Source organism: Mesocricetus auratus, unplaced genomic scaffold, assembly GCF_017639785.1.
Source record: "Mesocricetus auratus isolate SY011 unplaced genomic scaffold, BCM_Maur_2.0 Super-Scaffold_100041, whole genome shotgun sequence".
NCBI lineage: Eukaryota > Metazoa > Chordata > Mammalia > Rodentia > Cricetidae > Mesocricetus > Mesocricetus auratus.
Window position 1 is genome coordinate 5,221,218 of NW_024429218.1, and position 26,262 is coordinate 5,247,479.

General features: G+C 43.7%; 1 protein-coding gene across 4 annotated transcripts in view; it reads left to right on the forward strand.

Moving 5' to 3' along the window:
* Positions 1 to 26,262, forward strand: part of Ttc29 (tetratricopeptide repeat domain 29) — a 192,935-nt gene that overhangs the window by 114,119 nt on the left and 52,554 nt on the right. For all 4 annotated transcript variants that reach the window (XM_040734839.1, XM_040734836.1, XM_040734837.1 and 1 more), the window contains 3 exons: positions 6,577 to 6,668; positions 12,407 to 12,530; positions 20,559 to 20,787. In XM_040734839.1, the coding sequence (XP_040590773.1) occupies positions 6,577 to 6,668; positions 12,407 to 12,530; positions 20,559 to 20,787 (445 nt within the window). The remainder of the gene's footprint in view (positions 1 to 6,576; positions 6,669 to 12,406; positions 12,531 to 20,558; positions 20,788 to 26,262) is intronic.

Consider the following 26,262-nt stretch of genomic DNA (forward strand, 5'->3'; position numbering starts at 1 on the left):
AAGATTTATTTCATTTATTTATGTGCATGTGTCTATATGAGTATACACGCATATGTGTGTGCCTGTGCCATCTGAAAGCCAGAAGAGTACATTGGATCCCTTGGGGCAAGAGTTACAGGTGTTTTCAGGATGCCCAATTTGTCACACAGGTTTTGGAATCTGAATTGTAATCCTCATGATTGTACAACGATTGCTCTTAAGCACTGAGACATCTTCCAATCCCTAATCACGTGTACACGTGCATGTGTGTGTGTGTGTGTGTGTGTGTGTGTGTGTGTGTGCGCGCGTGCGTGTGTAGGAACCTGGGGAGACTAGAAGATGATGTTGAATTCCCTAGAACTGGAATTACAGGCCACCTGTTGTGGGTGCTAGGAACCAAACTTGGGTCCTCTGTAGAGCCTGACCCGCCTTTAACCTCTGAGCCATCTTGCTCCCTGGAATTCTTAAGCTAAAGCTAAATTATTGAAAACAAGTAAAACATGTCTTAAATGACTAATTATATCACCCCACAGTCCTAAACTCCATGTCATGCTTTCAGAAGGGGGGATTCTAAGCTGTTTGTTCCAACACCTTCCGATTCCAGAATTGGGAAGTGAAATCCGCAAAAGCAATGTTTCCTGTCTAAGATCACACAGAGAGTTGGTCAGACAGGAGACATCAGAGTGCATGTTTCTCACGCTAGGTCCTTTCTGTCCCTTATCACACAGCTCTTGGTTGTGTGATAGACAGTACAAGCCACCAGCGTGTGGCAGATGGGCTCAATGACAAGTAATGGGTTTCAAGGACAAAGAATGCACCCTCCAAATGATCAATGTTCAAAGCAGGAAAGTCAACTGCCTCCGACTGACGGAGAGAATTTCAGAGAACACAATGCACTATAAGAAAGGAAGAGTGAAGCTACTTCTGCAAAGATTACAAAATCACCCACTCGATGGTCCGCTCAGGATAGCATGGCTGGAAGAAAGTGTTGCTGTGTTTACTGCAGGTCAGCTGTACCTTCCCAGGAAGTGTATGTGAACCCTAGCCCGTTCTCGGCCTTTCCTTCAGTGCCTCTCTTCATCCCCAGGAAGACACCCTGAATGCAGGTGATGCCCTGGCTGGTCTCAGCCTGTCACTCCAGTGCCTGTCAGAAGTCATTAGCCACCGATCTCTTTGACTAATGTCGCAGCTGATTGTCTGCACTGGGTTCAGACACTGCAAATGATGCAGAAGCATCCTCTCTGCTCGCCAACTGTGACATGGCTAACAGGGGCTAGCGTGCCAGCTATCAGAATGAATGTATTTCCAATAAGATTTGACAATGATTTCAAGCTCATGGTGGCAACCTGACTTTTTACGTTTCCTGTGTTTGTTATTATGCTAGTAAAAATCAGTATTGTTTTTTTTTTTTCTTCAAAGCAAAGCAGTGAACTGGGACTAGTGCCTAACTTCTGTTATGAGACGGCACAGTCTGGGCTTCTCTGGGGTATGTAGAACAAAATTCCAGGTGTGTTGCCTTTCTATAGTGATGGGGGGAGAGGCTAAAAACTGAACCCGGGTGCTCAGTGCACTTGTAACTTCCTGTTTACAGACACATTTGCTGGGCATCCTTTGTGGCTTTACAGATGCTGCTGCATCCAAGTGGGTTTATTCTGACTCTTCTAGTCCTCTGAGACTTGTGGAGGAAAACAGGAGGGAGCATTTAAATGTGGCTAAGCAGTAACAGTGTTGTTCTCCCTTGTCCCCAAATGTCCTTGGTTTGCTGAGGAGCTGGATGGGAAAAACAGCCATGCCTCAGGATTAGAAGTTGTTGTATAGAGATGGACGAATTAACCTTGTTGCTGCACAAGACGCAGTCTTGGCTAGCAGGCGGGAGCTACAGATCTGACCTCAGCTCAACCTATAGTTTGTTTATGGCGCTTTCCGGTGAGCCTGTGGCTAGCTTCCTAACCTAAGGTTTCCAATCAGTAAAGTTGTTTAAACAGAAGCTGGGTCAGGGTTTCTCAACAGTGGCTCTACTGACGTTTTGGCCAGATAATTCTTTATTATGGTGGTGTATAGTGTGTACCTCTGGGCCAGCAACCCTCCCCTGATTATAACAGCCACAAGTGTTTTCAGACATTGACAGATGTCCCTCCATTTGAGAAAGGCTATGTTAGACAAACATGAAGACAAAGTCAGGGTGTTGCTTCACTCGAACCCTTAGTAAGTACTTTAAATACTACATCACATAGGATCCTTCTAACACTCCGTCAAGGTAGACTTTGTTCATTTCCATTTACACCTGAGGTAATAAGTTTACATGACATTCAGTGTGTTAGTAGATCTGCCATCGCCTGTGGAATTTGGAGGAAATCGGAATACCCAGAGGGAGATGTGATTAATGCTTGCACAGGTCCAACGCATGGTCTTATTAATGCTCACACAAGGTCTGTCCATGGACTTGTCTATGCCTCCTGAGTAGGAGATCTCTGCCTGCAATACTGAACCAGCTAAGGAAGGGGTTGGCAAACGGTAAAAGGAAAAAGTATTTTTAAATACCCCCAAATGTGAATTTTGAAAAGAATTGGGGGGCTGGGGTGTCTTGTTCAATAACGCTCTTGTCTTGAAATTATGTGGGACTGGGCTCAAGCCCCAGAATCGACGTAAAATTACCCTGCTTGGCCACGCACCTATAATCCTAGCCCGGAGGCAAATAAAGGAGGAGCTCACTGTCACTGGCCAATTGGTTTTGCCTAATTGAGGAGCTCCAGGCCAATGAGAAACCCTGTCTCAGATGAGGCGGATGGCATTTCTGTCCTCTGGTCTCCATGTGAACAAACCCTCGTATGCATATACAACAGATACACATGTATAAAAATATGAAGTAGCGTTCATTGATATGTTTGCATAGACTTTCCATTTCAAGTTAGCTACATTCTAGACCTGATTTTTTTTTTTATAAGTGATGGCTGTTTTGGGTTGTTTCTCTGTAGAAACGATAGTGGTGAGGGTCACGGAGGAGCACTGGTTTGAGTTGTCCATGTTCAGTGATATGTGAGGAAAGAAAAGAAACATGTTTTGTGTTCTTTCACTAGATACAGGAACAAAGGCACCCAATTTCAAAGCCACAGGATACATGGGGGCGCTGGCATGATCGAGAATGTGGTGGACGTTAGCCAAGCTCATCAAGTTTCCCTGAGAAGAGACAGACAGACAGACAGACAGACAGACAGACAGACACTATAGCTGCTTATAAAGTACAATTTTAGCATTACTTCCATGGAACAGGATAAAAAGCTGCCTGGCTTCCCCAACAACAAATAAATCATAATCGAACTAATAAATTACAATTTGAGTTTTTCACTTAATATATCATGAAAAGTAGAATCACTCATTCTTTGTTACTAGATGAACTTTAAAGCAGTTGTCCATGGCGGATACTGTTGCATCTATATTCCCTGGCAAAGCCTTTCTTTCTCCAGGGATACCAATCATTCTCATTTCGAGACAGTCGCTCAAGTTGTTCCCCAACTCTTGGATCCATTCCTGTCCTTCTTTTAAAATGTAGATTGATGCCCTCTTCATATGGATTTCATAAAGAATCTTCACATTCTTGTCGTGTTTTTCCAGAATTCTCGCAAGTGCCTAAAACTAATTCATTCATTAATTTCATTACAAATTATCTTCCATCCCTCTTAACATAATGTTGGTTGCACAGGGGCAAGCAAGGACAGTTTTATAATAGGTTTTTGAACCTAAAGAAAAGCTTGGCTTCTGGAAGGTTCTCGGAGTTTCTCTAATGACTTGGTGTGGTTAGGCTCCATCTTTATTCCTTCACGCAGATTCATCACCCTGCACAATGTCAACCACTTTACACTGAAAGGCCTTTGTGAGTAGAGATGTGATTTTATAACTAGTCGCCATTTGGAATGGAATGTGCTGGTACCAGTCACTGGTTCTGAAGTTTGGATAGTATGTTAGCGCAGTGTCACATCTGCTGTGACCCACTCTCCTCTTTTCTATAACTCTCCCATACCCAGATACACGAGCTATCTTTCCCCAATGTGGTAGTGTCAAGTTGACACAGCAGATGAGCCTTTCTCTTCCTTTCAAGGCTCATGAGTTCCACTGACTACGCGTTTGAAAGGCAAGAAGACGTCTTCATCCATTACTATACACATGAGGATCCTTTGTCCCCACTCTCTGACTTACGCTGGCAGATTTTAGCCAGCCCAGTTACATATATGTGTCCAACATGTCCACAGCATGAGTCTATCCAGCCCAGGGCCCTTCAGATTTCCACAGATGCTGCTAGAACCCCACGCACCTTCTCACATGGTATATTTTGTAAAAACAGTCCCTCTCTTTAGTTTTTCTCACCATGAAGAAGTCACAAGGTAGCTAGGAACACAAGAGCATCACTGTGTAAGGCCAGCAGCGGACGCCCCAGAGAATTTCCCTCAAACTGTTGCTGATTCTTACAGATCCATCAGCCCAAAGTCTGGACTAGTAGGAAATATATAAATTTTCTCAGTAGGCAAACAAGTCACCATTGTAATACTTCCTAAGCATAAAACAGTCCTGGTGCCACAGTGACAGTTTTTATTGGAAAAAAAAGGCAAATGAACTATTTTGGGCATAAAATATATTAATAGTCAGCCTCTCATGTGAGATTCTAGAATGTCATCTAAAAATATGAGGACCAAAATAAAGATCCATAGAGTCTCTTCCTACATGTTTTTGTTCTTCTATTCAACAAGGTTTCTTACAAATTTAACAAAATTCAGAGACTCTATCTCATGCCTCAGAATAGGCTGTGAAGTCACCTCAGGTTAAACCAGCAGATTGCCAGCTTCGAGGAGGAGATGAAAAGAGTATCCTCAGGTTTCTTCGGAGCCTCATTAAGAAACCTAAAAATAAGGATAAAGGCTAATGATCACGTGTTATATATTCCAAACTTGCTAATGGGGGGTCTGGAGTGATTGCTGTGCAGGTGCGGGGACCTGGGTTTAGATTCCCGGCACCCACACAAGCCAGATGTGGCAGTGTGCGTGTGTAAGTGGCCGTCCTGCGGCAGCATGGGAGGTGGAGAGCCCCAGGGAAGCATGTGGGCCAGCTTAACACCCACGGTGCAAACAAGAGCCCTGTTCAAAGCACGTCTGAAACCCGTGGCTGTCCTCCGGCCTCCACACATGCGCCACCATATGTACGAACCCACACACACACATGTGGGCACACATACACACACAGACAAAAAAACTTGATAAAAATATAGTATGTACATTATTATGTGCATTCTTTTTGTTTGCTTTTTGAACATTATTACCATAGAACAGCAACACGCTGGAAAGCTGCTGAGTCCACGCCCGTTACACACAGGAAAAGCATCACACTGTGTCTTACGAATAAGTGCAATCGTTTCTGGTCCATTGAAAGTATTTTCAAAATTTAGAACTTTGTGGACTTAACAGGAGTCAAATACCAGGGTTGATGCGAACCCATGGGTAGGCCTCGCCACGAGGAATCCCTTGTAAACCACAGGAGAGCTGCGTCTAACGAGGGTTCATGACAGCCGCGTGGAATTATTTCCCAAATGTTAACTTTGAAGAAGTAAAGATGAATGTCACATGAAAGCAGAAGGAAGGAAACAGACAGGCAAAAGGGGAAAGCGGTTTCAGGCGAGGGTGGTGTGCAGGTATAAAAAAGATACAGGAGGAAAGAGAATGGACAAACACCGACTGTGTCCCAGTACTTAAATCCTTCGTGCTGCCTCACTGAGACAGAGCGCACCAGGAAGCTGTATGCTCCACCCCCGCCAGCTCACCCGCTCAAATGCCACAAAGTGACTTTCTCTCATTCTTTCCTGGAAAATGTGCAAAAAGTATTTTCATAGAGGTCTTTGGAGATTTCCTGTGTCCTCATGTGTGTAATAGGTTGGGTCACATAACAATAAAGGGAGAAGGAAGGGGATGTTGGCTTCTGTATTCTCCTCTTCTGACCAGAGAGTGGAGTGGGAAATTAAAAAGATGAAAATGACAGCACACCAATGATGTCAACGCTAAATTAAATTAAGATCATATGTTTGGCTGTGGCAGCTGTAATCTTTTGATTATCAGGGAGATTGCTGGTAATGAAGTACATTTGTAAGAAATATTTTTAGTGTGTGCATAACACTGCAAGACAAGCCTCTCCTAAATGACAGATTTAGAAAAGGCCCATCGCCTAAATTCATTCTTTTCAAAGCTCTATTTATAGAAAGAACCATGATACTTGAACTACTATAGTAGAACATTCTAATCTGCCTTATATTACCTTAGGTAATCGTCTCCATATTTTAAAATAATGCTGTAAACCATTCAATTATTTATTCACACCTACATTATATAAACAAGAAGGTTTGGAGAATTGGGATGGCATGAGGAAAAAAATTTACCAAAGACTTCACTGTCATGGCTCAAAGAATGGCCATGAAACAAACCACAGCACAGACAAAAATAAACCAGACCAGTGGGGCTCTTTAACAAGCAGCTAACTAGACGTCTAAGCGTGATTAGCGTTTGTCTTGTCTGTTATGTGAAGTGGACACCTCCTCTCTGTGTGCCGCCCTCCCTGTAGGTGCTTCGCAGGTACAGTGAGATCGCCGAGAGCGTGGGGGATGACCTGAACTTGGGGAAAGCCTACGAGGCCATCGCCAAGGTCCTGCAGAGGTAAGTTAGCACAGCCTCGTCCGGCTGTCACTGTGGAGTCACCCAGCTGTGAAAGACTTAAATTGTTTGAGGTCTGTCGCTTTCTATTACTGCCTGCTTAAATTTTAAGCAGTGCCCTTCTTAAATGACCCTTTGACGGTAAGTTACTTTAAACCAGTGTGATATTTTTAAAAGAGGCGTCCAAAGTCGCCTCTGTGTGTTCCTCCTTTGGGTTAGCTCCCTTTCCTTTTGGGTGAGCTTAGTGGTGACCTTGAATGAACCAGAGAAGAGAAAAATCAGGTCACATCTCATAAGTCGGGGTTGCAGAGAGCCTTACCAGGCAGTGCACCTCAATGCCTAGCCTTCCCAGAGATCTTCAGGAACAGTTCCCATTCACACCTCCGCCACACTTCCTCCATAAAGCAAGCCTGGATTAACAGTTGGGTGCAAGCCAGTGTTCCCAACATTTCATCTGAAACAGAAACATAAATGCAAGTCTCTAGAAACAGCTTCTGATGCCTTTCGTGGGAAGCGTGGTGATTGTCCCTCACGTGCTGAATTGCAGTCACCATGTGATCTAGTTCACCCTTTGTCATAGAGCATAACTGTGTGTAAGCCACTCACAATACCAAAAATCATCAAACACACAGTCTTGGTTTTCAGCATATTAGCTTAGTGCCAAAACAGAGCCTGTTCATAATAATAATAATAGCAGTTGCACATGTAAAATGTGCTAAACTGTAACTTCTTCATAGTCATTTCCATTGTAAATGTATACAGGGCAGTCTGAAGAGGTGGGGTGTTATTGAAAGGCGTTTAATGCTCAGATGCTTCATGAACTAAAAGTCGTTACATAAATATTACTGATTAAAAATCACTACTACCAACGAAATGAAAGGTGTTCTTTGAAATATCAGTTAAAACATGGTCACTGTTAGACAAATGTCTAGGAGAAGGTTACTGATGAGAGTGTAGGTGTTTACTGGAGAGAGACAGGACCAGTCACACGCAAGGTAAGCAAGCAACCTATAAGTGATCCCTCCAAATGTGCATGGTGAAAGTCCCCAAAAGGCCACCAGCTGTCTCTTGGAAGCTCTACTCTCCAAATAGCAGCTGAGATCCCTGAGTACTCAGCTGAATATCTGTTTAGACGTGCTTGCACACTTGATGTCCAGGTCGTGTCAACTAGTAAATTACCTGCCTCTAGTATTGTCACTGTTGCAGATCAGTAGAAAACAGTTGGGTTTGTGGAGGGTTTTGTGTTGCTGGTTTTGTTTGTTTTATGTTTTATTTATCTTTGTATGCATGTCTGCTGTGTGTGTATGCGTGTGTGCGCATGTGTGTGTCACATGCATGCCTGATGGAGCCAGAACAGGAGGGGGTCAGAGTCTCCGGGTCTCAGTTAGAAGGGGCTGTCAGACATCGTGCAGGTACGGGGAACTGAATCTGGTCTTCTGGAATAGCAGCCACGTGCTTTGACTGCTGAGCCGTCCCTCCATCCCCTAGAAAACAGTCTCACTTTGGAGTGGTAAGCCTGGTCTAAGTGTGCACAGTAATACTGATGTGTCCCTTCACATGCTTATAAAACAATTCTTACAAAAGCATCCCACACAATCAAAGAGATAAAACCCTCAGGAGAATGGCTCCCTCACAAACCTTCTCTGAGCCTTTGCCACATCACAGGATAAACATTGTGATGACCTTTGGTGACTGATGGCTCTTGTATTTAATCTTGGAACTTCTGGACACTTGAGGTTGGCGTCAAATGATCTTCAAAGGCTGAATGGATATTTCATCTGGGATTTTCTCATCTGAACCTCTGAATTTGAATTCTTGATAAATCCTGACACAGATAATCTAGTATGTTTGAGGTGGGAAATGCTGCACATGACAGGTGAGAGGTAGAAGATTTTCTTATGAACAGGGAAAGTCTTTTGTTATATTTCAGCAATGCTGCAAACAGAGCCCTTGGAATGACCTCATCGGGAAAGTGCTTGTTATGAAAGCATAAGGACCTATGTTCAGATCTCCAGCATCCACATAAAAGCCAGGCATGGTTGTCCACACTATAATCCCGGTGCTGCAATGGTCAAGACAGGTGGATCCCCAGGGCTTGCTGCAGAGCTAGTCTAATCGAAAAGCTCCAGGTTCCACAAGAGACCCTGTCTCAAAAAATAAAATAGTGTGGAGACACAGGCAATGGTGGCATACACCTTTAATCCCAGCACTCAGGAAGCAGAAGCAGGCGGATCTCTATGAGTTCAAGGCCAACCTGGTCTACAGAGTGAGTCAGAGATACACGGTGAACACTACCTCAGAACAAAACAAAAACAAAAACAGAATCAATGAAATGTGTGGAGGGTAATCAAGAAAAACTCCTGATATTGTCCTCTGACATACACAGAGACACATACGGAGAGAGACAGAGAGAAACAGATCCACATGTTACTTTCATGCCCAATACAACTAATTCTGTGTACAGAAACTTTCCAAAACCTTTACAGGTTTTTGTGGTCATTTTTGGGAGAATGTTGCTTTGAAGGGTTGATATTAACTTCAATAAGCATGCCCACACATGTGCAAACACACACAAGTACATACGTGTGTACCCTGTGCACAATCCTCAACTGTGCCCCTGGCTTAGCAGGCATCAGACAAAAGGTGACATGAGCGAAATAGAAAAAAGTATGGCGGTGGTGGCTGAGAAATAAATCAAGTTGTGTGTGAAACTTAGCATTCTCCCTAAGTCTCGTCTTCCCTAACCTGTGATGGCTCCAGTTACACTAATAGTAGCCCATCTCTATAAACATATCTTATCTCTTTGAAGGAAATGGAAGAGGATAGACATGTCTAGGATAAGTGGGTGTCTAAGGCCATCAGCTGAGTGTTGATGAAATTGTGTAAGCTGGAAGCTTCTAAAATGACTATGAGAATTTAGACTAAGCTTTCCTGAGAAACACACCACATTCTCTAAAGACAGGACTTGGTGATATGGAATTACCCTTTGGTGTTGCTCGAGCCAGATCTGGTATGACACATCAGGGAACTTCAGTAGTGGACAGCTTTGTTTTCTGTTGGTGTAAACAATATACATCATATAAAGACATAAGCAGTGTGAAAGAAAATAAGCATTTACAGTGCCATTTCTTTCTTACTTAAAATAGTACTGAAGAAAAAAAGAATCAGTTCTGAAAGAGTCTTATGATGCTACTATAAAAGTCAGTTGTGATTCATGAAAGAAAAAGTGAGTTGAGAAATTGCCAAGTAATGTTACTAGGATGATGATGATTTTGGAGATGGTTCAAGTGCATGCAATTTACCTTATGGAATATGTGTGTTTGTATATTCTAATTTATGAATTCACTTATTGAATATGTAATTCAATTATTATTCAGTTATTGCCACAGCTCTTTAACAAAATCAGGAAGGGTACTTAAAAGAACCCAGAAAAAGAGGACCCCTGAGGAACTGTGTTCATGACACATTGGTCACAACTATCCCACATCTGGGTTTCTCCAGGCCCTGGTAAATTTCTTCGCACATGTGAGTTAAACGATTTCCTGGAAAACTTTCCACAGTGGAGATCTACAAGTCAATCCCAACAAAGTTTCCAGTGTGAAAATTACCATTCTGTTATAGCCAAAGATTAATTTCTTCTTGCTTGAGAGAAATGACACGCCCTAGTAATTTTCATATATTCTCTAAAATGGAACATCCAGGCTTCGATGTGAAATTTTCTAGAAATGACAAAAAAAAAAAAAAGACCACCAGAAACGTTTCTATTAATTCATGGAATTAAGAATAGCTTTTTACATTTTCTCCTGTCACTGATCCCATTTGCCTTATTGCTTTCATCTGTGGCCCACAAACTTGGTGGCACAATCTACAAAGCCCTTGGTGGCCGGCTCATCTCTGCTCTATTTCATTTCTTCTCTCTGAGTAAACGATTAAGTTTTCATGCATTGGTTCAACCAAAATCTATGTTCAGTCAACCACATCCTTTATTGATTACTTCTTCCGCAAACACTAGGCCAAGTGTGATCTACATAATTGGACAGTTGTCAGGGGACGTGGACGTTAACAGTCCTGTTTTCCCAGTTGGAAACTGGAATCACCTTGATACACAAATATTCTGCCCCATTTCATTCTCATTCTTTGGACCGAGGAGTCCTGGTCCTCAGAATATATGTTTTTAAGTCTCCAAGGTCTGGTTGAATGAATTTAATGATTATACCATATAATCTGATGTTGAAGCTGCACCTGTGCACTGCATATAGGAAAACTGGAATTAATATTTGTTTAACATTTCACCTTGTCTTTGAACTTCTATAATCTGTAGCCTTCTCTAGGAAAAAAAATTTGTTTCCCCTTCCCAAGGACAAACTAGGCTCTAAGTCTGTGTTAGCATTCGCAAGTGAAGCTCACTATCAACCCTGTGTTGTTTATATTCCAGCTGCTCAACTGATAGCATCCACTGAGGATGGGAGGGGAGCTTACGGCTTATGATGAGAAGGCTTTCTCTAGCATTGCTTTGGAGCCAGTCGAGGATAATTGCTGGATGTGAGGGAATCTGTTGCAAGACTACACCCCACACTCAGTGTCTTTACACACACACTCAGTGTCTTTACACCCACACTCACTGTCTTTACACATGCACTCACTGTCTTTACACCCACACTCACTGTCTTTACACCCACACTCACTGTCTTTACACCCACAGTCACAGTCTTTACACTCACACTCAGTGTCTTTACACCCACACTCACTGTCTTTACACACACACTCACTGTCTTTACACCCACACTCACTGTCTTTACACCCACACTCACTGCCTTTACACCCACACTCACTGTCTTTACACACACACTGTGTGTGGAGGTGCTGACTGACTGGCTAGCTCACTCTTCACTCACTCACTCACTCAGTAGCACTGACTGGCCTATAACTTACTGTGCAGACAAGGCTAGCCTCAAACTCGGGTCCTCCCGATTTCTGGGATTAAAGGAGTATACTGCCCATCTCGCATTTTCACTTTTAATACGCTTTTTAGAAGTTTTAAAACAGATTTTTTGAGACAACTTATAAAACTATACAGAAATTCTCCTTTTAAATTCCACAGCTGAGGTTTTCATACCTTTACAGGCTTGTGTAGCCCTGACTACGCTCTGATTTCAGGAACTTCCCATCAACCCTGAAAGAAATCCTACAGAGCTCATTGACTACCCTTCATCCCCTTCTCTCCGCCTCAAGCAGCCCCCAGCCTACTTACCTCCTAGTGGATAGGCTATCCAATCCCGGGTGTTCATCCCGAAAAAGTAAACCTATGAGCAACGTTAAATGGACTCAGCAGAGCGTGTGTGTGTGTGTGTGTGTGTGTGAGAGAGAGAGAGAGAGAGAGAGAGAGAGAGAGAGAGAGAGAGAGAGAGACGTTACTAAAGAGGAAGAGGTGATGAACTTTGGGAGAGAGAGAGTGCAGGGGACATGGGAGGAGTTGGAGTAGGAAAAGGATGGGGTGGAAATGCTGTATAAAATTTTTTTAAATACTTAAAGTTTTGAGTTTTAACTCATTGTATACCCTGACCGAGATTAGCCATGTCTACTCCTGCGGTGTGTGTTGTAAGTGTGACATCCTGAGCCACATGTCTGTTCATACAATGTGTAAGTCTAACCGACACCCCACACTTTTTACTGCAAAGACACAAAATTCCTTATTTTCACAACAATGAAATATACACTAATGGTTTCCCATCTCGTCCTAGCCAAGGACAGACGACGGAAGCAATTGAATACCTGGAAAAGTTTGTGAAAATAGCGAGAAACAACTTCCAAAGCCTCGATGTGATACATGCGTGCACAATGCTTGGTGACATCTACAATGAAAAGGTGAGTTGTGTGCCCGCCCCTTGTTTGTGGGACGGCTTGCAGCGTCGGAAGTCTGTGCCCCTTGTTTGTGGGGGCTTGCAGCGTCGGAAGTCTGTTCTCATTTTATGCTTGCTGTCTCACAAGCCAGTGTGGAAAATACAGGATGTAGCACAGACACGAGGCAAGGAGACACTGGAAACGTCTCGTCCCTACTCATCGGTGTCACACAGCCCCCCCCCCACAGTGGCCGCGGCCTGAGTGTGAGGAACAGTGGAAACACCCAGCTCCAAAGGCACTTTGTGATAACCGTCTGCTCTTCTCAGTTTTCTCTGCCATTTCGCTCTTGGTCCAAATTCTTGTTTCTTTTAACCCGGCTGGGATGCTCCTTATTAAGCCCCTACTGGGCAAAGAAACAGAAATCCTGAGAATGATTCCAAAGGGAATGTGGAGTGGGGTTTTCACAGCATCCCAGGAGCCATGATTTACTAATGCAACAGTGGTAATACCAATTTCATTATCTTTAGTTGCCCAGGGTCTCCCTTAGAAACTGTATGGAAGAAGCCTGTTTCTCCAGTTATAATTGCTGTTTTGATCATGAATCAGATCCATCATTTTTTAGGGTAATTATATTCTCCAACTGTGTTCATGCACTCTGTGTTAATCTGAGTGCTCTGTGATTAAAAGCACTACCATGGAAACCCACTGCTTGGGTGACAAGCCCAGCTCCCTCACTCTGAAGATCTGGGGCCTGGGACAAGTTATTTACACTTCTAGGTGCTTTGATTGTCTTGCCTCGTGGGTGACTGTAAGGATTAAGTGAAGTGACAGGAAAGCAGAGGGGTGACTGTGGTAGAAAGAGCCCCGAGAGGGTGGGGAAGAGGGCAGGGGAGGGGGCAGCCATCGTGGACAGGTGTGGCAGTATGTGCCTGTGAAAGTGTCATACGAGACCCAGTGTGCTACATACAGACTAAAATGCTAATCTTTAGAAAATTAGCACTAGGGGGCTTGAGAGACGGCTCAGTGGTTAAGTGTCCTTGCTGCTCTTGCAAAAGAGGTTGCTTCCCAGCACACACACCAGGCAGCTCACAACTACCTATAACTCCAGCTCCATGGGATCTGACGCCATCTTCTGGCCTAGGTAGGTGACACACATAAACTCACACGGTCTCTCTCTCTCTCTCTCTCTCTCTCTCTCTCTCTCTCTCTCTCACACACACACACACACACACACACACACACACACACACACACAGGATAGACAGACAGACAAACACTGGGACTGGGCTAGGGAAATGGCCATGCCATTAAAGTGTTTTGCAAGCAAAAGGGACCTGATTTCACATCCCCAGCACCTGTGCTCCAAAACAGTGTGTGGTACATGGCTATAACCCCAGTAATGGGAGGGCAGGACCAGCAGAGCTCATTAACCAGCCATCCTAGCCAATCATTGACCTCTGTCCATGCGTACGTACACATACATGCATGACTACATACATGAGCAGGTGCACCACACACACAGCGTAAATACAGAGGAGAAAAGGACTGGATCAGCATGGGCAGCACTCTGGAGTACCGCTGTGGATCAGCACGGGCAGCACTCTGGGGTACCGCTGTGGATCAGCACGGGGCAGTACTCACGGGAAGCAGTCTGGGGTACCGCTGTGGATCAGCGCCGGGCAGTACTCGCGGGCAGCACTGTGGGGTACCGCTGTGGATCAGCGCCGGGCAGTGCTCACGGGCAGCAGTCTGGGGTACTGCTGTGTCTGGCAGGGAGACCGGGTAAGTCCACCATCGTAGCAGTTCGCTATTCCAGACCCTCCCGGAGCCTGGCTCGCTTCAAGTCTAGATTCAAAGAAGTTTTAACAGCCCAACCCACACTCTCAACCACTACAATACTTTTTTAAGAAAATGAATTTGCAATTAATACAACTGAATGGAAGACATGTTTTGCTTTGCTTCTGTTCTGGGGAAATTCCTGCAAGCAAGTCATGTCCTCTCATTTCTCTCCGCTCCCTGCTGCTCCCCTAGTTCCTTTGTCCCACCATCCCAAGAGTTTGTCACAGCACAAAGACAGCAGAATTAGCCGGTGTGCTGACTTCTCCGAGACCCTGGGGAAGGCTCACAATCTGAAGGCCTCCTGCTCTCTGGGTTTCCCACTGTGGCCCCTCCACCTCCCTGGGCTCTCCTGCCTCCTCCCCCCCAGGCCCCCTACTGTTGCCCTCACTGGCCCTGCTCCCTCTGTTGCCCATTCTGTTTCCCCTCTCTCTGCCTTCCTTGTCCTTCCCCCAGGGCTTTCCTCTCTTGTGCTCCATCTGCTGCCTCCACTTCCTGGACCACTTCTGCTGGGCTGGTTCCCACATCGGGTTTTTGTTCATTTTTCAGGGTAAAGGGGTGGTGGGCAGGGACGCCAAGGTTTGCCCTAGAGAAGCTCGCAGGCGAAGAGGGGGCCGCACCCCACAATAGCTGAATTGCACACTGACTCTGCAGAAATACGGCGAAGCACTCATTGCTATGGCTTCCCATCCTAGCAAACAACACACTGAACACCGACGTTCCATACGACAGGGCTGCCAAGTGTCCCTCATGACAGAAAGACAGGGAAAATGAGACAAGCAACAGTACCTACTTTATGCTTTCATTTTTTCAAGTTTTGCCAAGTACTTTTAATGTCACTAGTGTGATTTTATTCTCTGGTGTTTGACTCTTGAACAGTTTAACATGCAAAGACTGTCAGCTACTAAAAGTTAATTTTTATAAATTTATCCTCTTTATAAACTTTGGAGGATTCTGGACATTCATTCCATAGATAGACAGACAGACAGATAGATATGCATTATATATATATATGTATATGGTTTATTCATAAAGATACATAGATAGAAGATAGATAGATACATAGATAGATAGATAGATAGATAGATCTATATTAGTTACTTTTATATTGCTGTAATTAATAAAACACCATGACCAAGGCAACTTATAGAAGGAAGGATTTATTCAGGGTTCCAGAGGGATGCGAGTCCATTGCCATCATAGAGGAGAGGCATGGCAGCAGGTATGTGTGGCAGCTTAATCAGAAAGTTGAGAGCTCATATATCAAACTGAAAGCAGAAAGCAGAGAGCACACTGAGAATTGTAGAAGTCTTTGACCACTCAAACCCGTCCATAGTAACACACTTCCTCCAACAAGGCCACACCTCCTAAGCCTCCCTAAACAGTACCACCAAGTGAAAACTAAGTGTTCAAATGCCAGAACCAATGCTGGGGCATTCTCATTCAAACCAGCAGTGAAAGACAGACAGACAGAAAGACAGACAGACAGACAGTTCAAATATGCAAGTTGATTTCAATACTTTGGTGAGTCCAGTTGTAAATAGTCTTAATGACAAATAATGTAATACTGAGCACACCGTTGTATAACCACACACACTTCAAAACAAAGCTTGATTGGTTTCTCAAGTTGTTGAAGCTGCATTTCATCTTTGTGCATCACCATTCTTCATCGTCATCATTAAAACTATTCTGCTGACAATGGCTCAGGCTAACCTGAATTGTCCCATCATTACTTCCCAGTAATGATTACTTCTCAGTGCAATTTGAAAGGCAGTCGGTATAACAAAGGGGATTAATTAGAACGGAGTGATGGTTGCTATTTTAGTTTCCTCTAAGTTCTGCAAAATCCCTTCATGACATTGACAACAAACAACTTGCTACTTCTACTCTTGGGTGGCTGTGGACAATCCCAATTATTATAAGCACTGCTCTACAAGTTAAGCAGCTAAATAAGCCCATGAGATATTTGCACAAGTGGGAAGTGATCTCTTCCTGGAAGGAGCTTACAGCATGGCAGAGAGTAACTACCCTGGGTCTTGTCTGCTTGGTTTTGAACTGTGCTCAGCTGCTAATTAAGACATTAGGTGACTTAGTTCTCTTTTCCTTAGTTTCCTCATCTTCCAGTTGTAGGCAACAAGAAAACCTAAAGCTAGTGGCAACAACTATACCTGCTATGCCATCTCACCAGCCCCGATATTTGATTGTCTATGTATTTAAGACATCTAATAGACAACAGTACTTAAAATGCTAGCATACATTATTATATTTGAATTGAAATGCGTTTTAAAATGATAAATGACTAAATGTTTACTGCAATATTGACATAAGCTTTGAGTAACCAGAATGTGGTCAACACTCACAGAATGTAAGAAAGGCTGTGTTAAGGGTGGAAAGATTGCTTAGTGATTGAGCACATACTGCTCTTCCAGAGGACATGAGTTAGGTTTCTGTCACCCCGCTAGCAAACACCTACAACTCCAACTCCAGAGAGATCCATTGCCTCTGACTTCTGCACACATGTGTACATCCACCACACACATGTGCACACACACATACACACACACATGTGTACACACATGCACTTGCGCACACCTGCACACACAAAATTAAAAATAATTTAGAAAATTATCCTTCCTTTCATTCTTTTTTTTTCCTGGCCTGAAATTCTCTATGGAGCCCAGGTTAGCTTCACACTTGCAACCCTGCTGTCTTCATCGACAATGTGCTGACTTTGTAGACAGGCCGCCGTGCATGGCTGGATCGGACTTTGTGAGATAAGCTTGGGGTGTCTGGTGGCGTTCCTAGTGAATATTGAGTACATAGTCACTCTTTGCTCCTTAATAGGCCAAGCTCCTCCCTCCTTCTCAAGCCCAGACTGAGCCCTCGGGCTGTGTGACATACTCACCCAGATCTCTTTAGATATAAACTGTTACTTCTAAGCCAATTCATCTCCTCTCCCTTAAATTCTGCTTCTCTGCGAATCCACATCTTGATCCTCACCCTCCTTCACTCCTAGCCCCCGGCATCCAGCTGCTCACCTTGCACCAGGGTTCCTAGTAGACACATCAGACTTCACATAACAAGCATGACGTCACCCCACCCATCCACTGTCTCAGTTGTTCAAGCCAAAAGTCCGCCAGCATTTTCACCCCTCCCAAATACAATAAGCCTGTACATGGCAGAAGACACCAGTTATGATCTCATCCTGGACTGAATTATGAGGTGGCCCCACCTGACTTGTGACTTCACAGGCCAGGAAACGGTGCCTATTCCTGTGCCCTGCTGCAGTTCCTGGCTCCAATCCCGGCTTCCCTTCGTGCTGGGCTGTAAGCTGTACAGAGAAACAAACGTTCTCCTCCCCAACTTGTCGTTGGTCATGGTGTTTAATCAGAGCGACAGACAGTGAGCAGGACAGCTCTCCACCAGCCACGACATCTCGTCCTTTCTGCCTTCCTATCGCTAAGGTCACTTACTTCAATGACATTGTCAGCAATGAGTTTCAAAGTACAGCCTCGTGAGACAGAAGTTACAAGGTAAAACTGTTATTTTGAAAGACACTAGAACTGGCATATCCTGTGATTATGAAAGTTGTTTTATTATTTAAATTAATGCATCTTAAAAATAGTCTTTATCTTAGTTAACCTTTTATTATAAACCCTGGGAGAATGTGGCTCCCAAGCTACTCTCTAGACGTGGTCTTTTGATAAAATGTTGACAAAATATACTTATTAATTGTCCAAATGAGAGTGTTTTTGGTGAGATAATCAAGATCTGCCCTTTATGAGATTTTTGATTTCTTACTAAGATCAAACAATAATCATGGTTAAAAGAATGGTAATTCATATGTTAAAATACCAGAAAAAGGCCTGTGAGAGGCTCATTAGGTCAGGCACTTAATGCTCAAGCCTGGCGACTTGGGTTCAATCCCCCAAATCCATGGTGGAAGAAGAAATTTAATTCTTCAAAGTTGTCCTCTGACCTCCACAAATGCGCCATGGCATGCATAAGCCCACACTCATACATAAGCACATCATACACACACACACACACACACACACACACACACATTAACACACAATAACCACCCTTAGAAAATACCCACTTAATTTTGAGTTTGCTTATTCAATGTGTAAGAAACAGAATACTCATGAAAATTCCATTGCCAGCTTTGTTTCGAGGTCTGTGATGTCACTGAGATCTTACCCTGGAACTGTCGGGGATTTCAGAGACTGGTTCAGTTGCCTTCTCACGGATGGAGGACTCAAACACTTATAATTTGCTGTAGAACCTCAAGATTATATTTAAGATTGTCAGAACTGATTTCTAGAATCATTAGAAATTTATAATAGAGATGACTTGAGAATAATTAACTTTAGAAGGATATACAGAATTTTAGAAGATATTACATTTATGTAGTAAGTTGTTTTTTTTTTTAAGACTTAAGCTTGTGGAAATAAACACTAAGGAAAACTCATTCCCAAAAGGTATGTTCAAAAAAAGTAGCATCTAAAAAGAGTGGTTATTATGTTTATTTGACAGTGTTTAGAGAAATTTTCATTGGCAGTAGTTTATGACAGTAGTTTGTGCGAAGCTGGGTTACAAGGGGACAGTTTGAAGGGAGGACAATCCCCTACCGACGCTCCTGTCTTAGGGAGAAAAGGTACCTGGCTTGCTTAGTCACCACTTCAGGGATTACTGCCTCCTCTAAAAAGAAGTCCCTCCTCCTCTGGCTGAGTGTCACTGGTGCCTGCCTCACACTTGGTGGTTGTCCCTGACGAAGTAGATGAATGCACGAGTTCATTTTAATACGTCCTTAAACAATCCTGGACGCTTAAATATGTGCATTTGTTTACAGCCTTTGCCTTGCCACATTCAACCTCTCAACCTAAATCAGTAAACAGCCTAAATCTCAGAAATAATAGCAGGAGCAATTAGATGCTTCAATTTCTGGTTTGTTTGTTGTTGTTTTTCCTTCTTTTCTTTCTTTTAAGGCTACCCTTGGCCAAATTGTCCTTTCTCAAGATAGATACCAGTGAGAAAGGTATTTTAATCATCTTTAATATTTTCAATTGTTCTCAATTATATATAATTGGAACACAGATACCACCTTTCACAAGGTTTTCATCGAATAATCTTTCCTCACCATAAATCTTATTTTATGATACAAGAATGAATTACTTACAAAAATAAATAATAGTTATACAATATAAAGAAGCTTTGTGTCGGTCAGCGAGTTTGGTAGAAGGAATAGTTTGACCAGAGAGTGCACACAGACTGCCCTATGGACACAGGACATCAGTGTTAGGTGCTTCGTGTGAGAGTACCACTCGCCACGCTGAGATCTCCTTGCGCAATCAGTGTGATCACAAACCAGACTGCGTCACTGCACAGAGAGGCCCATGGAGCTGAAACCACGTCCCATCTGTGCTGGTGTGTGGCATGGAGGTGTATTCACAGTGCTTTGAATTCCCTTTTCTTTCACCAAGTATGGGATATGGCTTAAAATTTCATTGCAAAAATAATTCTCTCCTGTGAAAGTTTCTTTTGAAAAAATGTTCAGCCACGTTTTAAATATCTCTTTCTATTTTTTTTCTGTGTGTGTGAGTGTTCACATGTAGCAAGCACGTCTGTGTGAACACACATGTGTCTGCACGTGGGTGTAGAGGCCAGGGGCTGAAGTCATGTGTCTTCCTCAACCCCTGCCACCTTTTCTTGGTTCTAGCCATATTGCAATCACAATGTTTAAAATCTAGATTCTCCCATGTTCCTAGCTCAATGACGGCAGGTACATCTGAGAAAGAGTAGCAATGACCAGAGTCCGTAGAGAGGTATTATCCTCACCGACTTTGCATCAAATGCCCTCCTGCTACAAACGAAAGCAAAAGATGGCTAAATATATTTCCCTGGATAAACACAATGCGGCAGGTAGTAAACTTGCGTTGAAACCAGTGGCAACCGGTTTGCTTTCCCCCAGCTTCCTCCTACTGCTGCGCGCTTTCTGCGTGTCGGCCTTAGCTGAGATTTGTGACCAAATTAATCCCAGGCTTCTCACCACCGAGCGACCACTGCTCACAGAAGACAGTCCTTCCCGACGAAAAGCCGGTTTGCCAGCTCTTTCCCTTCAAAACTGGATATGCTGAGATGAGATGAGCAAATCTGTGAAATGGGCGAGATAAGAAGTAAGAACGTGCTCTCTCTCTCTCTCTCCCCCACTAGGGGCAGTACAGCACGGCTTCCGAGTACTTCCAGCAAGCCTTCAGTACCGCCGTGGAGCTAATGAAAACCGCACTGATGGATGAAACCAAAGTCCACTATGGGATAGCCAGAGCCCACCAGATGATGATGACGATGACCAACTACATAGAATCTGCAGATTTGGACAGCCTCAACTGCCTGCTGTCCTGGAAGGAGAGCAGAACTCAGATCAAATATGACCCGGTTCTCGGTAAGGCTTTGGTTTTTAGATTTTGTATCACCCTTAGTAGCCGAGGTATTTCTGTTGGAACGGTTTATTCCCACATTGGTGACTTGAATGTGTTCGATAATTTTATTCTTGTTCATTCACCACTATGTTAGGAGTTGACCGTCCTGTCCTGCTGAATGATACTGGCAATGTTTAAGAGAAGCATAAAATAGTGGGTGTGATCTGTCCTACTAATAATTCACCATTCTTGCGCTGGCGCTTCCCAGTAATCTTAGAGACCACACTATGTACCCACAAGTCACAAGGAATAACGTATAAAAAGGAGCAAGGCCTGTGAAATCGACTTATGCTTAATGCCATCCAGTTTACAGACAAGAGCGGGTACACTTTACTGATAGTAGTTAATGTTGTTTTTATTGTCTTGAGTTTGGAAAATGTTTTATAGCAATGTCTCTTCATACTATTTTTGCCTATGAATAATTAAATTTTTTGTTATAAGAAACTAGCGCAAGTGTAAGGGTCAGCTTTGTGTGTTAGCTTCATTAGGAACGAAACTCAGCTTGTCAAGCTTCGTGGCAAGCACCCTTACCCACTGAGTCATCTTGCCACAGGGAATACCAAACTCTTTTAGCTCAGTGGTAGATCCTTGAGAGCTCATTCCACAGCTTGGAGTTACCTGCATCTTAGATTTTCATGTTTTCTGCCCAGAGTGTCAGGGAAAATGATCCATGTTAGTCATCTTACACTGATAAATAAGGTTCAGTCTGCAGAGGATAAGTTGAGCAGCTCAGAGTCTCGAGTTTGTCTTACCATTCCAATGAAACTGTGAAAACCAAATTCTCCCGGGGGAAGAAGTCAGAAAAGCCACGTTCTGATGAGATCCAGGTGTGCCCATCCGCGCCTTGTTTTCGGCTTTTGAAAGACTTTCTGCTTTTGTTCATCCCTATCTCCTCCATTTGGGACTCTTTGGTTGTTTTCGGGGCTTTTGTTTTCTTGGGAAGGACTTGGGAGCAGAAGCAAGTGACCCGCGTCCCCCTGCAATTCAGACACTAAAGCTGCCTGGGGTGGGGGGATGGCCTTCCTCAGAGTGCTGCAGCATGGCGACCATCACTGACTGCTTCATCTCGAGTGACGCAGAGCTCTGTGCAGGGACGAACTACTTCCCTGTAGAAGTAAAAGTTAATAACTGTTCAGACAAGTGTGAGTAAGCACCAAGTTCTCATTCTGCTGGCCCATTTCACAATGTGAAGGGGAGCTTTCCTTCCTGGAAATTAGGCCTACAGGAAATTATTAAACACATGATTGTCTGCATGCAGATATTTTTAGTTCAAAGCACTCTGTAATCTGCCTTAAGATGCTCCATTTTCACTCTGCTTAGAACTCCTCCCTGGCTCTTCTTCGCTGGGTTCTGATTAAAGGCCTCTTGACCTTTCTGAACCTGTGCTTTCCCGACCACTCCCCTACACACCCTCCACCCCATCACTCCCAATGGTCAGTCCAGCCAGGTCCTTAGACAGGACGCCTGAGGCCCCTCCCACTTGAAAATGCTCTCTTTTCTGAGCTCAATGGCTGTCATTCATTTCTCTGCAAGCCATTTCATTTTCTACCATGACCTTTTTTTTTTTTAATCGCCTTAACTGCTCAATTAAGAGCACAGGTCTCTCAAACACACATTCTGAACTCTTGGTATTTTCTAGGAAGGAAGATGTGATATTTGGTATCTACAAGGTGGCAAATAAATGTTTAAATCAAATAGAATTCAAGATGAGTCTGTAAGCCCATCCACAAGCTAGTTTGCACTGAGCACGTTTTAAGCTTGTGTTTAATGCATCCTTGGGAAGCCTAGGATGTCACACTATTTGGCTTACTATCCAATTATCACGTAAATGAAGGATGGTGCCCACCAAACATGATGTTGACAAAATGAAAAAACAATATTTAGAAATCTGAGCAGCTTTTAAATTTTCAACTTCTACCTTCCTTGCAGATGAGGCATCTTTAATCTTGGATTGAGGGTCCCATATATTCGGGGGGAAAAAACAGATCAAAGATCAGAAAGCTACATTATAAGAGCTGTGCAGTTACTGGCACCTTGGAGGCTTCCATCCTCCAAACAAATCATTAGCTCAAAGAACTGCCAATATTCTTTTAAGCAGAGAACATGACCCCCTAAGGGAAACGAACAGTGAGAGCACCGAGGTCCTCCCGTGAAATGGGACTGTGACTCACCAGCGAGCAGTCAGCTTTGTTCCTCTCAGAGGGAACTCGGCAAGAACAGGCACCTTCAGACTCTTCTCTGCTGGGAGACGGCGGGACTGACTCACACAGCCTGCCCTCCCCTTCCACCACTGAATCTCCCAAATTTAAAAATTGGGGGGATCAAATTTACTGCACCCTAATAAAATGACTCAATCCAGAAGCAACCGCAATTGTTTGGTTCTGGAAGGCTCAAGGGCCAACGAACTTCTACTGAAATTTCCAGAATATTGTTTACTTCCCATACTCAAGATATCTTCACAATCAAGGAAATGTATGGTTTCATAAGGAAAGGTAGTTTGTGTTGCAATCACAGACACAGTAACATAGAAAGAAATGCCCCTCATTTAGCTTAAGAGCACCAGTAACCCCAGTTTGCAGTTATAACCATTTAAATGATGAGGATAGTATCAGTAGCAGGATTCCCATGCACTTTCTCATTGCAACTAAATGCAAATTACATCATAGAAACAAGACGTGAACTCCAAGCACCAAAACAGTTGCGTACACCCACTACTTGGAATGCAAGGGCACTGTTCCCTGTGAGAAGTCACGTAAAGGTTTAAAGGGATGGGAAAATGATCGTCTTGTTTTATGACTCCTGAAATCGTTTTCAAGAAGTGCCATGACTTCGTCTCACAGTTTTTGCTTCGTGCTGGCTTCTTCACCTTGCACCCGAGCTTAGTATCAAGCCATTTTCTGCTGCATACTCTGTTTGCATTTCTCATTCATGAGCTTACCACCCCCTTTCAAAGAATATGAGTAGCCCTCATATTCTACTGTGATTGGATAATTTTTCTATAGCTTAATAAGCATAAATACAAAGAGACAATAGTAGAATTATCCAACAGGCTGGCAAGCAAGGTTTTAAAAAAAAGCAAAAACTTTTGATTGGTTTTTTGATAATTGTATGCGTGCACACGGTATATCCTGATTATAGTTCCCCCACCTCTCTGAGTTTCCACCTAGCTTTACAAGCCTCCTCTTGTCTACAAGTTCCTTCTCCCCTTTAGGGTCTTTTAGTTTTGTGACTCGGTGAGCTTAACCAGGGCCATGTGTGTGGCGATGCCTTTGGAATGAGGTGCTGGAGCCCAGCGCACGTAGCAGTCGCTAACTAAGGGGAAATGATGTCTTCCCCACCCCCAGAGTCCATCGGTAATCAGTAGTTCAGGAGGGAGTGGCAGAGCCTTCCCAACCCCTGCTGAAGCCATATAGCTGTTGACAGGCCCATGGTGTGCAGCCAAAGCCCCTGTGAGAGCATGACTGTGCTGGTTGCGTCACGCCGGAAGCTGGCCTTCCACAGCCCTTCTTCCTGTTTTCCTGTTCTCACTTTTTCCTGCCCCCTCTTCTGCCAGGGTCTGTAAATGTTTGAAGCAGGTGTATAAATGTCCTGGTTAAGGCTAGGCATTCAACTGTCACTTACTCTTAGCACTCTGAGCAAGCAGGCATCTCTGTATTCACCATCACTCATTCCAAAAGGAAGCGTCTCTGATTAAGGTTAAGATTAGCACTTATGTATGGGTATAAACACAGATACATAGGAGGCAGTTTAATGTTGTAACTCATGAAAGAAGGGTAATAAACAGATGTAAGTTCCACACCAGGGCTGAAGACCTTGTCAACTATAAGTTTTGTTTTCGTTTGTTTTCTACTGCATTCACTTTATCAGACAAGGACTCCCTGCTAGGGACAAGCCTCATAGCTACTCAGAGAGCACTTGGTTACTCCCAGAACAGTCATGCCGTCATTGCTTCAGCAGGCACACCTCGTCTGACAGGATCATATTGTGGTTTGTAGAATTCACAGCTGAGTGAAACTGTTGATGCCCTTTCTCCCCAAGCAGCCTGCATAGCGCCTTTCGGCACCGTGGAAGGTAGTCAGCAGCGGGGAAGCTTCCCCTTCAGCTCCAGCTTCATCCCTGTCTTGTAGTCAAGAGACATGGACCCTTCAGCAGTGGGGTTGTATCATCTAGTTCTGGTGGCAGGTCTTGTTGGAGGGTCATCTCTTCAACTTGCCTCGCCAATGCTCGTTAAGAGGTACCTTACACCTGGCCCCGGGGTTTTTGTTTAATAACCTATGGTTTTTAGGAAAAGACATAGGATCTCCATCTCTATCTCCACATAGGTTTCCATATTGCTTATCCTACTCTGACTCCAGAAGCCCTAGGACCCTTTTCAGTGGCTTCCAGGACGGCAGCAACAGGGGCTCTGGTGAGACTGCAGCAGTTAGGGCAGCCGCCTCTCTGTAGGACAATTAGCAGAAGGTGCATTTGTGGTCTGTGGGTCTACCTGTGACTCTTTAAACCCTTACATACTGTGCTAAACTCCCATTTCTAATCACAGCAAACGAGTTGGATGAGACAAATGGGATAAGAGCATTAAAATACATTCTTTTAGTGTTCCATATCCACACCAATAAAAGAAACCCAACGTGCACCTTTCTGTTAGCTCACTTGAAGTGACCATGTTAATCTGATTCTCACAAACACCAGGAAAAGCCCTCGGTACTTGCTGCAATTTATTCAAAGCAAGCATAACATCAACACAGGCAATGTCTGAAGAAGAGAAACCAATACTTAATTGCAACCAAATTCTAAAAGAACAAGGAAGAATTTGAGTGTGGATTTTCAATTTCCTCATTCAAATACACATCGCCAGCCTTCGTCTATGTTGTACAACACAAGTGACAAGTTACTTCCTACAGAATAAAGTATTTCTTCAGAAGCTAAAACTAGCTTCATTTGGGAAATAACAATATGACTCCAGCTCCCTCGGGTGGAGAGGTTTGCTTCTTATTTTCTTTTTTTTTCCTCCAGTCTGAGAATCTTCTTCTCTATCTGCTGCCCTGGTTCAATAAAAGAGAATTCTTGATTGCTCCGACAAAAACTATCCTTCTTTTAGATTCCACTCACAGTACATGGTAGCTGGTGGTGTGCCCAGGATTAGCTTTCAAGAGCACACTGAGTGCACCCTCCTAAGAAAAATGGAGCCTGGCTTTTCTGCTCTGCTTTTGTTTGCATTTTGTCTTATTAGCAATTTGACGAGCCTTTGGGTTATTTAAACCATGTAGAGCCAGGGTTAATGCCAGAGCTGGGTAATCAAAAGGTTTGCATGTGTAGGTCTGGGTAAAATCCACTGTCCCCTAGTCATAGTTGTTTCCTTGCCAGAGATGTGTCTGTCTCCTCTGTCCAACTGTATCCCCTGACTGGTGGCCGGGGGTCCGACATACTGTGATTGTAGC